The following is a 14,045-nucleotide window of genomic DNA, read 5'->3' as shown; positions in this document are numbered from 1 at the left end:
ACAAGGCCAAAGGCTACACTCAGAACTAAAAAGTGTAAAAAGAAAAGTACAAACCCATTCAACATTTAGCCACATTTCAAATCATATTCAAAATGGAAAGTTCTGAAATTATTCTCAGTAGCCTTAAATAAAATATAAAAATAATAATAATAATAAAGTCTTAGTGATGTATAATTAATGAGCACACGCTTGATCCAAACTGAGTGAACAAACTATTTTATAGATTATTTTTGTTAAAACTTTCAAAAGAAGAAAGATGTAAAAGACTTTCTGTAACAACTAGGGTAGTAAAAGATTTTGCACAATTAGAATTTACCAGTTTTTGTAAATTTAATCATGTTAAATAACATGTCTTGCTGTGTCGAATAACCGGCTTTATGCAAGAATCCATAGAATAGGTCCTTTAAAAGTTTGATAATTTCTTCAAAAAATGAAGTGTCTCTCTCAGCTTCCTCTCTTGCTCGCTGCTCATAATCATCATCCAGCTTTTTCTTTGCTTGTTCAAAATATTTTCCTTTAAATCTGCTACTAAAAACTGCTAGCTCGTTCTTTCTCTGCTCCTCTCTCTCCTTCAGGATGCGCTGTTTCTTTTTCTCAACTGCTCTCTCTACCATTTCAAACATCTCACTGGTGTAGTATTGGCCACCATTCCCAGTGACCATTTTATCAATCTGGTCGAGCAACTGAGTGACCTGTTCAGGGTTTTGTTCTTTATTGTTGAACACATGGTATCGTCCATTACAAGTTTTAATGAAACTGAGCAGTTTTGGGTTGTCCCGCACAAATGTGTGAATGTTTTTGTCCTCTAGTCGATCTCCATGAGTGAACAGCGCCATGGTGTATGTGGAAGATTCCTCACCAAAAATTGTTTGGATAATTCTTACTGCTTCTGCTTCTTCATCTGTGAATCTGCCCAGCTGAATCACAACTAAGAAGACATGTGGACCAGGAGCAGAGAGAGGGATACAGCGTTTAACTCTGTCAATGACTTCATCTACAGTCAGGCTGGTGTCAAACAGACCTGGAGAGTCAATAATGGATACTTTTCTGCCATTTATAATTGCATGAAACTTTTCACACTCTCCGGTCACAGAGGAGGAGGATATCTCAGATTTAAAAACCTTTTTCCCCAGGATAGTGTTGCCTGTTGCACTTTTCCCCACACCTGTTTTTCCAACCAAAAGAATCCGGAGTGGTTCGCCTGGATGATGCACTGAACATCGTGAAGAATTACAGAAATTATTTTTAAAAAATTCATAATCTCTTGCTAATATCTTTACATTTTACTTATTTATTTTTAAAGTCAATTCAATATTTATAGAATATTATTGGGACCAAAATTTCAAGGAAAAAACATTTTACCTATATCACTGAAATCATGACCTGAAGCACCATTTTGATGATTTTGTTGCCTAAACATCTAGAAATGATTGCCAATTTTATCACATTTTACATATTTACATAATCACATATTTTCATATTTTTATGTCAGAAATGGTGTTACATATATTGTTGTTATGGTTGTTTTTTTATTGTGACTTGCATAAGAATTTTTAAATACATACCTGCACCGTTATTGCGGCAGTGACACCAATTATACCAAACACTATAATGAATGAAGATGAGACCCAAGAGTTTGCAGTCATTGCTGGTTTTGCAGGAGAATTTTCAGTGTCCTCCATAACTACTGCTGAAAGAGTAAGGTCAAAACTGTTGTTCTTGCTATACAATCGTAAAATATGAGTAAAAAAAAAAAAAGGTTATGGACCAGATCAATCGGCCAGTGCCCTGAAGCCTCTGATTTCCAGGGATCTTTTAATAATCTAAAACATTTTAATAATCTAAAGAATATTATTCCACTATAAAGACCCTTTTGTGCTATCAAAAGATTCCATGGATGTTAAAGGATCTTCATGGAGCCATCCAATAAAGAAACTTTATTTTTATGAGTGCATGACCAGAAAAAGCTACTGCATATGTACAGTATTCTTGATATTGACAGACAAAAAGCACATGAATGTGTGCAAGTGCCTGTTGGCACAGTGTTTAAAATAAAGAAATAAGAAATGTTATGTTCCTAACTCGTCAGCAATGTCTTTTGAGCACCTTAAAGTTGCATATACAGCATGTGAAGTTGTTGTCTCTTTTACACTGGACTTACATTTAGTGGCTATACCAGCAGCAAAATGTACTTGCTTTTCTTTCAGAAAGTTCATTCAATCAAGATCATTTCAATATAAAGTCAATTATTCCTTTTTTATAGTAGATTCAATAGTGAAAGTTAAAACTCACCTATGATGTGGTGTTCATGAGAGTCTGGATGTCTCTTATGTACAGGATTTCGTTTTACTTTTCTTTAAAGGGAAAGCTTTTAGACTTCCCTGCCCTTATCTTAAATAATGAACCACTGCAAACTTGGAAAACCTGTTTTTAATTCCATGTTAAACTGTATCTGTTTGTCATTGAGTCAATTCCATCCTGACGCTCTCCTATGATTACCTAACTTCCATCCGTCTTTCTGCATTCCAGTCAATCTTCAGTCACGTCTGATTCATCTGGGTGTTCCTGCAATAAGAAAGAACTCAATCAAACAGTTGGTGGTTGCCATTGACTTCCATAGTATTTTTTTTTTCCTACTATGGAAGTCAATGGCAACCACCAACTGTTTGATTACCAGCAATCTTCAAAATATCTTTTTATGTTCGACATAAAGCAACTCATACAGGTTTGGAACGACATTAGGGTGAGTAAATGACAGAATTTTCATTTTTGGGTGAACTATCCCTTTAAGTTACCAATTGCTGACTCACCTGTTAACTTCACTGTGTCTCCTGAACACCTGCAAGTAAACCCGGTTGAGTTGAAGTACTTGTTGTCGATCCCTGTCTGATCCTGTGACACCGTTAAAGGTGCACTAAGCGATATTTGCCAAACGATGTTGATATTTGAAAGCACCAAAACAAACACGCCTATAGCCCAACAGGACCTCGCCCCTATTTTGATACAGAGATGCAAACCGGTAAGGGGGGAAAAAAGGTGAGAACATTGCGTAGATCGGGAGCATGCTCCACACGGATATTTGCTTTACATGCTCATTTGTAGTTACTTTAAGTTTTTTTTTAAATTATTATTATCTTTTATGTCCAAAACTTTTCACACAAAAATTAAAAATAACTATTTTACAAAAATCAAGATTGATTTGGTCAAAATCCCATGTTATAAAAGATGAAGTGCTATGCAGGCTATTTAAGACAATATTGGCTGATTAGACGGCAATGCTGACCTAAAATGCAAAATGTCTGCCCTCTCTCTCTTCACCGTTCCCACATCTCAGACCTCAAATACATAAAATATTACCCTTTTTAGATATAGTTTTTGAAGTAAAGAAAATACCATACAAAAAACGTATTGAATCAACCAGGGGCCAGTTCCATAGCCACCATGTTAAGACTGTGTCTTAAGAACTAGTTTGACCAACTAGCAGTTGCCAAGGAGTAATCATTTACTTTTCCAATTCAAATAAGACTGTAATGGGGTTCTTTAGTAGGGCAGGAAGAAGTCGGAGTCAGCGTGACTGAGGCTCGGGTAATTTATTGAGCGTCCCGTAGGAACAACGAATACAGGCAGGCGCTCTGGCACTGCAAAACAAACAAAACTTATACAGCACTTCTGCGTATCTCTGTGCCCTCGCCACAGTCTCTCCCTCTCTCTCTGTTCCAACTGGGGCTTTTTACGGTCTCTCCAGGCCAATCACCTGCCGTCTTGCCGTCTTACTAATTTGGGGACGCACCTGCCCGTGGCCCAAGTGGAAGCCCAGATACCGAACCTCCACCCGCACACTTCTTCGGGTTGGCCGTCAGTCCGGCCCCTCTCAGTACGGCCCACACATGCTCCGTATGCCGCTGCCAGTCGTTGCTATAGATAATAATATCATCCAGATAAGCAGCAGCATATGTCGCATGTGGCCGAAGAATCTTATCCATGAAGCGCTGAAACGTGGCCGGCGCCCCGAACAACCCGAATGGAAGCGTAACGAATTGGTGCAATCCGAACGGCGTGGTGAAGGCTGTTTTTTCTTTGGATAGAGGTGATAAGGGGATCTGCCAGTATCCTTTAGTTAAATCCAGTGTCGAATAAAAACAAGCTGCACCCAGCCGATCAAGCAGCCCAATCACTATGGGATTCCTCTATTACTCCCATTTCCAGCATCGCCTCTAATTCCGCCTGAACCACCTTTTTTTTGTGCTCCGGCAAACGATATGGCCGGCTGCGAACCACCACACCCGGCTCGGTCTCTATGTGGTGCTGTATGAGGTCCGTTCGACCAGGTAGGGGCGAGAACACATCCGCAAACGCTGCCTGCAGCTTGGCTACGTCAGCGAGCTGCGAATTTATTGAGCGTCCCATAGGAACAACGAATACAGGCAGGCGCTCTGGCACTGCAAAACAAACAAAACTTATACAGCACTTCTGCGTATCTCTGTGCCCTCGCCACAGTCTCTCCCACACGAGCCCTCAGTCTGTCTCTCCCACTCTCTCTGTTCCAACTGGGGCTTTTTACGGTCTCTCCAGGCCAATCACTGAAACGAGAAGCAGGTGAATGTCATCATGCACTTAACCTACTTACTCACCGCTCGTCTCCGACCGCTCTCTCCTGCTGCAGACTCTGCTAACCCACGCCCCCCTCGCCACAAAGACCAATCTACCTTTTCATAACTGAATTAAAAAAGTTATGACCAGTCGTGATGAAAAAAAATTAGATGACTAACTTTTTAAGACTAGTCTAAACAGTTTATGCAACCAGTCCCAGTTCTTTATTTACCCTTGTAAGATCACAAGTACCCTTACTCATTGGCTGCAAGTGTGTTTTGGTATATGGTCCGACACTGTGGTCAAAAGCGTTTTTCAAAAATCACTTAGTGCACCTTTAAATTAACACATATTTCCTGTAACCCTAAAACACAACAAAATGAATTGTGTAATTTAAAAAAATTGGGCGAAATACCATACAACTGAAACAAAGTTCTTCAGTCAAAAGTCTTAGAAATATAGCAGTAAATTAAATCCAGAAATATTCTGTACTTAAAAATCTATACAAAAGGGAAAATTCTGATCTCATAAACAAGCAAAAACAAATGATCTCTCCCTGACTTTTTGCCTTCTCCAGACTTTAGGTTTTCTTCTTATAATTGTATATGAATCGAATTTTACAATTCAATTCACATTTATTTCTATAGCGCTTTGCACCATCATTGTAAAGCAGCTTCACAAAATAATTATGTTTCTACATTACAAATAAGTATAGTTTATTAAAGTGATGTCCATATGGCAGAAATGTACAGTCCAATTCCCAGACACGTATTAACATTCATTACAATTTTTTTTTTAAGGAATTATAAATCCTGTACAAAAAGGCACAATCTCCTGTGATAGATGCTGTGGGTATTGTGGTTGTTTGGCTAATGTGCATGAACAGGTTTTTGGTACTTCACTGCCAATAATCAAATCTTTGATACTGTACATCCAAAACAATAAATGTCATATTAAACATATTAAAAATACATCTTTCCTGGCCTTTTTAAGATAACCATTTAACAAAATAAGCAAACATATATAAATATAACTTTAGATTCTAATCATTATGTCTATGATCAGACATATATCTGAAAAAGGGAGACAGATGGCTTCAAATACAGTACTTTACATTATAGTATGCCATGTGACACTGTAAACGGAGGCATTACCCTAGTAGAGACTGCCACATTAACTCACCCTTCATCTGTAAAGGTCAACTATGGTATAGATTTAGTCATATGTCACAGTGAGAACATTTACTGTATTGGCAGCAAACTCTTTTCTAGCACAAAACCTTATTTAATTTCATCCCTTGTTTTAGTTAGGCTACATATTTGTACATTTTGTTTCCATATTCAAGTTACTGTCCCCTATTTGTTTTTGTACATTTTAATTGGTCAGTAAAGTAAAAGTGATGAGAGAAACAAAACTTTCAACCAATTGTTTAGCAAAATGATTTAGGCCCTAGCTTGGAAGCACTTGAAACACAACATGCTTGGTGACACCTGCTTGGTCAGAACTTGTGTAAATGCAACAAATACTCAGGCCAAGCATGCAGGGGAAAAAATCTCAATTTAAAAACCAATTGCAAATGTTCTGTTGAGAGTGTAGTCAATTAAATGCAATTAACAATTCATCAAATACCATTAAATATAAAGTGTCTTTATAATATGTACTTTCATTAATTTTGTAGGGCTTGTTTTATCGAAAGCTAGAGACCAATAAGAGACTATTCACTATTACTCTTCCTTTTTATTATACAAATGTTTTATTTAAAATGTCTAAATTTAAAAAAACAAAAAAACCATCCAGAATTAGGGAAAAATCACAGACACTGGTCAAAGGTTTTAAAGCTTCATGAAGCAGTGCTTCGAAACAACCCATTAGTGATGAACAAGTTTTTGCAAGCATAGGCAAATGTGAATGCAAATCCTAAATGGAAATAACAATATGCCCATTCAAATCTTAGTTGCCTCTCATTCAAACTGGTTTGCTCTTTCACCAAAATCTTTTCTGTGATTTTAAGGAGAAGGAGAAAAGGGTCATTCATCTGATATTTTCACCAAGTTGTGACACACTGTGTATGTTTTTCAATTGCAAACTGAGTGTCAAGAAGATATGTGCTTGCAGTTTTGCAGACTTTCACAATTTACATGAGTTGTAGAAAATAGCAGGCCCGGACTGGCCATCGGGAGCACCGGGAAAATGCCCTGTTTTTTATTATTATTATTATTATTGTTATTGAAAATAATATTTTATATTTATGCCTTCTCAATGTACCAAAGTTATCATTTCCGATTTTTTCATTCGATAATAAATCGATAATAAGTCATACATCGGTTAGTCTTGACTCTTGACTGGCAGCGCTGCTTTACGAATCAGCTCACTGTGTCCAGCGCTTCCGTCAAACGATTCCGAACAGAACCGAAAGAGAGGAAGCGGCCAGAAGAAGCAGTGAAATGTAGCAACATCACTGACCTGTTCAGGGCTTCAAGTGCAGGTCAGTTTCATTTGTAAATACGCTAGATATTTTTGTCTTTATTAACCTAGTTGAGTAATAGCTACACTGCTAGTATCTGTTAGGCTACCAGTAGCACCCCATTATTATCATCATTCAGAATACTGTGCTAAAGGACATCAATATCGATTGTAAAGTTACATTTTAAAAAAATAGCAGAGACAGATATTCACGTGGATTTATTGTACAGGGAGGGAGGGAGCTAGAGACAGCAACACAAAAAAAATATGAGTCAAGGCCTATAATTCAATAGTGTGTTCAATATTAGAATTTTTCAACAAATATATTGTACTAGTTTTGACATTTAGGCACTTTAGAAAATGTTTTAATACACAGTCAAAAGGTTTTGATCAGTAAGATTTTTAATGGTTTTTTTTTTTTAAGTCTCTTCTGCTCACCAAGCCTGCATTTATATGATCCAAAATACAGCAAAAACGGTAACATTAAACATTGTGAAATATTTTTACATTTAAAATAACCGATTTCTATTTGAATATATTTTAAAATGTAATTTATTATTTATTAATAATAGTAATTTATTATTATTACTACATTGCAAACAGAGTAGATTTTTTTCAGGTTTCTTTGATGAATAGAAAGTTTATAGAAAGCATTTATCTGAAATAGAAGTCTTTTGTAACATTATAAATGTCTTTATCATCACTTTTGATCGATTTAAAGCATCCTTGCTAAATAAAAGTAATATTTAGCAAAGAGAAATACGAAATATGAACGAGTGAATGCTCTCGACACATAGTCTTTTGTTCATCAAGTACTTTCACTTCATATGCACTAAATCTCAGCCTCAACCCATTCAAAAGTACCAGTACTTACATAGAAACCTATATGCATAGTAGCCAGAAATAAATGCAAATTTTAAAGAAAAACGTCAGACGTACTTAGAGGCTTTTGCATCAGATCTCTTCAAATATATTTTCCACAATTAGCCTAACTTAAATAATTTCTTCACACAATAGGCCACAAATTCAAAGATTTGACCAAAAATTGAAGTGCTTCTCTCAGCTTGCCGTCTTGCCTCCTGCTCATGTTTATCCTTCAACTGTTCTTCAGCTTTTTTAAGGGCCTCGCCTTCAAGTTGAGTCCTCAGAGCTTCTGTCTCCCTCTGTCTCTGCTCCTCATTCTCCTTCAGGATACGTTGTTTCTCTTCCTCAATCGCTCTCTCAGCCCTTTCAAGCATCTCACTGGTGTAGTATTGACCACCATTCCCAGTGACCATTTTATCAATCTGGTCGAGCAACTGAGTGACCTGTTCAGGGTTTTGTTCTTTATTGTTGAACACATGGTATCGTCCACTGCATGTTTTGATGAAATTGAGCAGTTTTGGGTTGTCCCGCACAAATGTGTGAATATTTTTGCCCTCCAGTCGATCTCCATGAGTGAACAGCGCCATGGTGTATGTGGAAGATTCCTCACCAAAAACAGCTTGAATGATTCTAACAGCTTCTGCTTCTTCATCTGTGAATCTGCCCAGCTGAACCACAACTAAGAAGACATGTGGACCAGGAGCAGAGAGAGGGATACAGAGTTTAATTCTGTTGACCACCTCATCTTCAGTCAGGCTGGTGTCAAAAAGACCTGGAGAGTCAATGACAGATACTTTTCTGCCATTTATTCTTGCATTATATTTTTCACACTCCCCGGTCACAGAGGAGGATGATATCTCGGATTTAAAAAACTTTTCCCTCAAAATAGTGTTGCCTGTTGCACTTTTCCCCACACCTGTTTTTCCAACCAAAAGAATCCTTAGCTCTTCACCTGGATGTTGCACTGTGCATTGAAAAGAATCATAGGTATTACATGTAATTCAGATGATAATCACTTGCTAATCATTATATACATATGTACACATTTTATACATATGTACTTTACCTATATCACTTGAATCATGAACTGAAACATGATGCTGATGATTTTGTTGACTAAGCATCTAGAAATATTAAACATTTGATCACATTTTTTCATATTTACAATTTTACTTATACAATATGTCTTTTAAAAAAGCAATTTCAAACACATACCTGCACCAATATTGCGGCAGTGACACCTATTATGCCAAGCACTACCAGTATAATGAAGGAAGATGAAACCCATGATTTTGAGGTTGTTGATAACGGTCTAGGATGATTTTTGGTCTCCTCCATAACTGAGAAAGTATAGTAAAATTATTTATAATTGATTATCTATTATTCTTGCATTGACGTCTTAAAATATGAGTGTGTCCTAGGATCTCTTAAAGTCCCACTATGGCCTAACACCAGAACATGCCACTGCATTTGTAATATGGATACAGACAGACACAGAGCCTCTTGGTACAATGCGTGAATTAAGGAAAGAAATGAGAAATGTCATCTGCTTCTATCCCCTCCCGCATTACTCATATGTGTTCATAACTTCATTAAAAAAAGTAAACGGCCAACAAACATTTCTGACTTGAAACCAAAGTTTATATATCTACATCATTTACACTGTGCATATGCTTCTTTTCCTTTTTTCTCCATTCTTTTTCTGTCTCTGTGATCTGATTTCAACACTGCAGTTAGTGGCTAATAACAACAGAAAAATAACTATTTTTCCCTTTCAGAAAATATAATGTCAACTTAAAAAAGGGTATTCAGTTTTTATAATGATATAAAATGCAAGTTAAAACCTGCCCTTGATGTGGAGCTCATGAGAGTCTTGATCCTGCAGAGCCTGTTCTGTGCAATGTTTATTTTTCCTCTTCCTTATAATGGAGAGTTTCATTTGCATGTAGATTTCCCACCCCTTTTTATTTTTAACTCTGCCAGGCAAAATAGCATGTATAAACCTAACCTATAGACTATTTGAAAATCAATTAAAAGAAATGTATACCTGTATGAAACATTATGCTGTAGCCACTTTGGGCCAGCGGTTTGGAAAATGGATGAATGGGTAATTGTGACTTTTTGCTTAAGTAGAACAGTAAATAAGATATTTTAGTTGATACTGTAGTCCTTAGTATAAAATACAAGTCAGCTCATCTTTTTACATTAACAATGAAAAACTATAAAAACGTTCATGTGCACATCACCAGCTCATCGGTCTTTGGACCGGGTCTGAACTCTTTCCTCAGTTCAGTGTACTTTTGGAGGAACTGGAGCACTGAATTAGTGGACAAAAACCAGCTTCACAGGATCATATACGCCAGTAATTTGACTCATGTTGGCTCATGTCTGAAACTGAGTGAACAACTTGTAGATCTGTACTGCTTGAGCCGCAAACAGTTTCAGACGGTTCAGTCCGATTTGGTGAACTGATTCAACTAGTTCACCAAAAAGAACCATTCAAAAGAATGATTAATGAACCGGGCATCACTCCGGACCGTTCATGAGGCTATGCATTAAAGGTAATAATGTTGTAAATAATGCTCAGTTTCTTGCACAGACCAATCTTCACTTCAAAAGACCTCAATATACTGTATCAGAACTGTGTTCCTTGGTATGCTTTTTTATTCTTAAATACAGGCCGCCACTGACTTGCATTTTATGAATCACCAAGGACCATGGTTTTTGCTAAAACTCTTTACTGTTCTACTCAAGAAAAATATCACCTACATCTGGGGTGGCCTAAGGATGAGTAAATTAACAGCATTGTTCTGGATTTTGTTCTTTATTGTTGAACATGTGGTATTGTCCACTGCAAAGTTTTTATGAAACTAAGCAGTTTTGTCCTGCAGTTGATCTCCATGATGAGTGAACAGTGCCATGGTGTATGTGGAGGATTCCTCACCAAAAATTGTTTGGATGAATCACAACCAAGAAGGCATGTAAACCAGGAGCAGAGAAAGGAATACAGAGTTTAATTCTGTTGACCACCTCATAGAGGAAAGTGTTGCATTTTTTCCCACCCCTATTTTTCCAACCAAATGAACCAAGAGCTCCACTTGGATGTTGCACTGTGCATTAAAAATAACTATATTACACACTCTCAGAAAAAAAAGGAACAAAACCGGTCACTGGGGTGGTTTTACCTTTTAAAATGGTACACATTTGTACTTTCTTTACCTCTAAATGGTGCATATTAGTACCTTAAAGGGCCATATTAATACATAAAGTTGAAATATTAGTACCTACATATTACATATTAGTACCTTTTGTACCATTTACCATTTTGTACCAGATTGATGACAGCCTTTGTACCATTTTTTTAAAAGTACAATGTATTTTAAATTGTAATCTCTCTTTAAATGTATACACAAAAAATAAAATCATAGTTCAACATTTATAAGAATGATAAGGAAAAGTATATAATCTACACTTGTACATTTTCATATACTGTTCAATACAGCAGTTGTGGACAGAAATTATATAATACCGTCAAGTCAAAAGCTAACTACACTCTTAAAAATAAAGGTGCTTCACGATGCCATAGAAGAACCTTTTTGTCTAAATGGTTCCATAAAGAACCTTAAACATCTGAAGAACCTTTCTGTTTCACAAAAGGTTCTTTGTGGTGAAAAAAAGGTTCTTCAGATTATAAAAAGGTAAGAAAGAGATGGTTCTTTAAAGAACCTTTGACTGAATGGTTCTTTGTGGAACCAAAAATGGTTCTTCTATGGCATCGCTGTGAAGAACCTTTTGAAGCACCTTTATTTTTAAGAGTGTATTCTTAAGTTTAAACGAAGGCCAAAAATTGTGTTTCTATAAGTGCTTTTATTGTGACTTGCACAAAACAAAAATTTTCAAGTCTGGATGCCTGTTATGTGAAGTTATCCAACCTTCAAATATACACTTCTGCGTCATATACAAACAAGTTTGTACTACACTCTCAGAAAAAAGGGTACAATTTTGTACCAAAGAAGGTACAAACACTCGTCACTGGGGCTGTACCTTTTAAGGGTACAGAATTGTAACTTAATATAAAGGAACAAATTTGTACCATTCCAATTTGTACCTTAAATGACATGATTTGTACCATGGGGAACCAAAATGTACCTTTTAATTTTTAAAACTTGTTGGTACAATATTGTACCTTCATCAAAGGTACAACTCTTGTCCTTTAAGGTACCACCCCAGTGACAAGCCCATTTGTACCTTAACTGTGGCAAATATGTTCCTTCAAGAGCTATTAAAGGCCATTTTCCTATTGAATAACATGCACATCCAACAACTGAAACCAAAATATTTTTTAATATCAGTAACTGCAAATACATATCAAATACACACAAGTGGTTGAACAGTAAAATATTTCTTTGTGTAAATGCATCTTTCCAGATAACAATAAAGACTTTAAAAAATAACAGAGTATCACTTTTTTTTAAAAAGCTGCAAAACATTTCACAATTAAATTAAATGTTACAGTACATAAAATATAATTACACTAAAATGTTACATTATGTAACAAAACTAGAAAACTTTCCCCCCACTTTTCATCAAAGAGACATTTATAAGACATTTCATGTTAACCTTTTCACATTATTAACCTTTCTCATATCCCATTCACCAGAAGGCAAACATATGCTTTAATCCTATTTATTAATTACTTGACTATTTAACTTCTAACATAAACTCTTCATCTTGAGATTTGAAATGCCTTCTGCAGTTAATTTAGTTTTTCAGTAGCAACACTCACTGAGTTTTCACATGGGTCACATCAGAAAGTGATCAATATAAGAATTTGCTTACTGCTTTAATCAAAGAACTGACCCCTTGGATTAAGAATGGAAAATCATTCTGAGCTTGGTAACTTGCCAGCTGGTCATTTATTATTGTTTAACATTTTTAGTGCTTTTTCATAGGCCTCATCTTCAAGTTGAGCCCTCAGAGCTTTTATCTCCCTCTGTCTCTGCTCCTCATTCTCCTTCAGGATACGTTGTTTCTCTTCCTCAATCGCTCTCTCAGCCCTTTCAAGCATCTCACTGGTGTAGTATTGACCACCATTCCCAGTGACCATTTTATCAATCTGGTCGAGCAACTGAATTACCTGTTCAGGGTTTTGTTCTTTATTGTTGAACACATGGTATCGTCCACTGCATGTTTTGATGAAACTGAGCAGTTTTGGGTTGTCCCGCACAAATGTGTGAATGTTTTTGCCCTCCAGTCGATCTCCATGAGTGAACAGTACCATGGTGTAATTGAAGGACTCCTCACCAAAAACAGCTTGAATGATTCTAACAGCTTCTGCTTCTTCATCTGTGAATCTGCCCAACTGTATCACAACTAAGAAGACATGTGGACCAGGAGCAGAGCGAGGGATACAGCGTTTCATTCTGTTGACCACTTCCTCTGAAGTCAGGCTGGTGTCAAACAGACCTGGAGAGTCAATGACGTATACATTTCTGCCATTTATAATTGCATACAATTTTTCACACTCTCCGGTCACAGAGGAGGATGATATCTCAGATTTAAAAACCTTTTCCCCCAGGATAGTGTTGCCTGTTGCACTTTTCCCCACACCTGTTTTTCCAACCAAAAGTATCCGAAGCGGCTCACCAGGATGATGCACTGAACAGTTAACGAGAATTATATCTTTTTTTTTAAATCTTGTTTATATATATATATATATATATATATATATATACATATTATATAAGGTTATTTAAAGCAGTGTAACATATAAGGCAGCAACATATATAGATGGATAATAAATCAATATCTTACCTATATCATCCAAATCCTGTTTTTGTTGCTTGAAGATCCTGTTTTTGTTGCTTGAAATACCTTTTATGACATTTGTCCACTTATACTGTACATGTCAAAAAGATAATCAGCTTAGAATGAAAACAGGACAAAGTATGAGTGCATATTTTAAGCGTATGTAAGCATACCTGAATTCCTATTGAAATAGCGGCAACAATTATACAAAGCATCAGTAGTATTGTAGAGAAAGATGAGTTCCAAGACTTTAAAGTCATTGTTGATGGTCTTAGAGAAATGTCCTGCACGGCTATAGAGACGTGTAAAAATAGATAATT

The 14,045-nt window shown here is 36.4% G+C and overlaps 3 protein-coding genes across 3 annotated transcripts in view; all 3 read right to left on the bottom strand.

Moving 5' to 3' along the window:
• Positions 1-295: 295 nt before the first annotated feature.
• On the bottom strand, positions 296-2,467 carry LOC107551042 (GTPase IMAP family member 7-like). The gene is made up of 4 exons (XM_016232535.1): positions 2,293-2,467; positions 1,566-1,690; positions 1,363-1,420; positions 296-1,213 (listed from the first exon to the last, which is right to left on the bottom strand). Exons 2-4 carry the CDS (start codon positions 1,680-1,682, stop codon positions 306-308), a joined length of 1,083 nt encoding a protein of 360 aa, XP_016088021.1. The 5' UTR covers positions 1,683-1,690; positions 2,293-2,467; the 3' UTR covers positions 296-305.
• A 5,569-nt stretch (positions 2,468-8,036) lies between these two features.
• Positions 8,037-9,226, bottom strand: LOC107552058 (GTPase IMAP family member 4-like). The gene is made up of 3 exons (XM_016233861.1): positions 9,133-9,226; positions 8,984-9,041; positions 8,037-8,881 (listed from the first exon to the last, which is right to left on the bottom strand). Exons 2-3 carry the CDS (start codon positions 9,039-9,041, stop codon positions 8,037-8,039), a joined length of 903 nt encoding a protein of 300 aa, XP_016089347.1. The 5' UTR covers positions 9,133-9,226.
• Positions 9,227-12,756: 3,530 nt separating this feature from the next.
• Positions 12,757-14,045, bottom strand: part of LOC107551053 (GTPase IMAP family member 4-like) — a 1,585-nt gene continuing 296 nt past the window's right edge. The window contains exons 2-4 of the mRNA XM_016232546.1: positions 13,899-14,017; positions 13,732-13,816; positions 12,757-13,575 (exon numbers count right to left, since the gene is read on the bottom strand). Coding sequence (XP_016088032.1) covers positions 12,830-13,575; positions 13,732-13,816; positions 13,899-13,985 — 918 coding nt within the window. The 5' untranslated portion in view covers positions 13,986-14,017 and the 3' untranslated portion in view covers positions 12,757-12,829. The remainder of the gene's footprint in view (positions 13,576-13,731; positions 13,817-13,898; positions 14,018-14,045) is intronic.

This window comes from Sinocyclocheilus grahami, unplaced genomic scaffold, assembly GCF_001515645.1.
Source record: "Sinocyclocheilus grahami isolate Dianchi unplaced genomic scaffold, SAMN03320097.WGS_v1.1 scaffold17.1, whole genome shotgun sequence".
In the NCBI taxonomy this organism is placed as follows: Eukaryota; Metazoa; Chordata; class Actinopteri; order Cypriniformes; family Cyprinidae; genus Sinocyclocheilus; species Sinocyclocheilus grahami.
The sequence above is the reverse complement of the archived record's forward strand: the minus strand, read 5'-3'. Positions and strand labels throughout refer to the sequence as shown.

Excerpts from the sequence above, each read along its gene's own strand:
- LOC107552058 (XM_016233861.1), bottom strand. The coding sequence starts at position 9,041 with ATGCTTAGTCAACAAAATCATCAGCATCATGTTTCAGTTCATGATTCA. Across the intron at positions 8,882-8,983 it reads TCATGATTCAAGTGATATAG|TGCAACATCCAGGTGAAGAG; the intron begins GTAAAGTACATA and ends TTCAATGCACAG.
- LOC107551042 (XM_016232535.1), bottom strand. The coding sequence starts at position 1,682 with ATGGAGGACACTGAAAATTCTCCTGCAAAACCAGCAATGACTGCAAAC. Across the intron at positions 1,421-1,565 it reads CTGCCGCAATAACGGTGCAG|ATGTTTAGGCAACAAAATCA; the intron begins GTATGTATTTAA and ends AATCATTTCTAG. Across the intron at positions 1,214-1,362 it reads TCATGATTTCAGTGATATAG|TGCATCATCCAGGCGAACCA; the intron begins GTAAAATGTTTT and ends CACGATGTTCAG.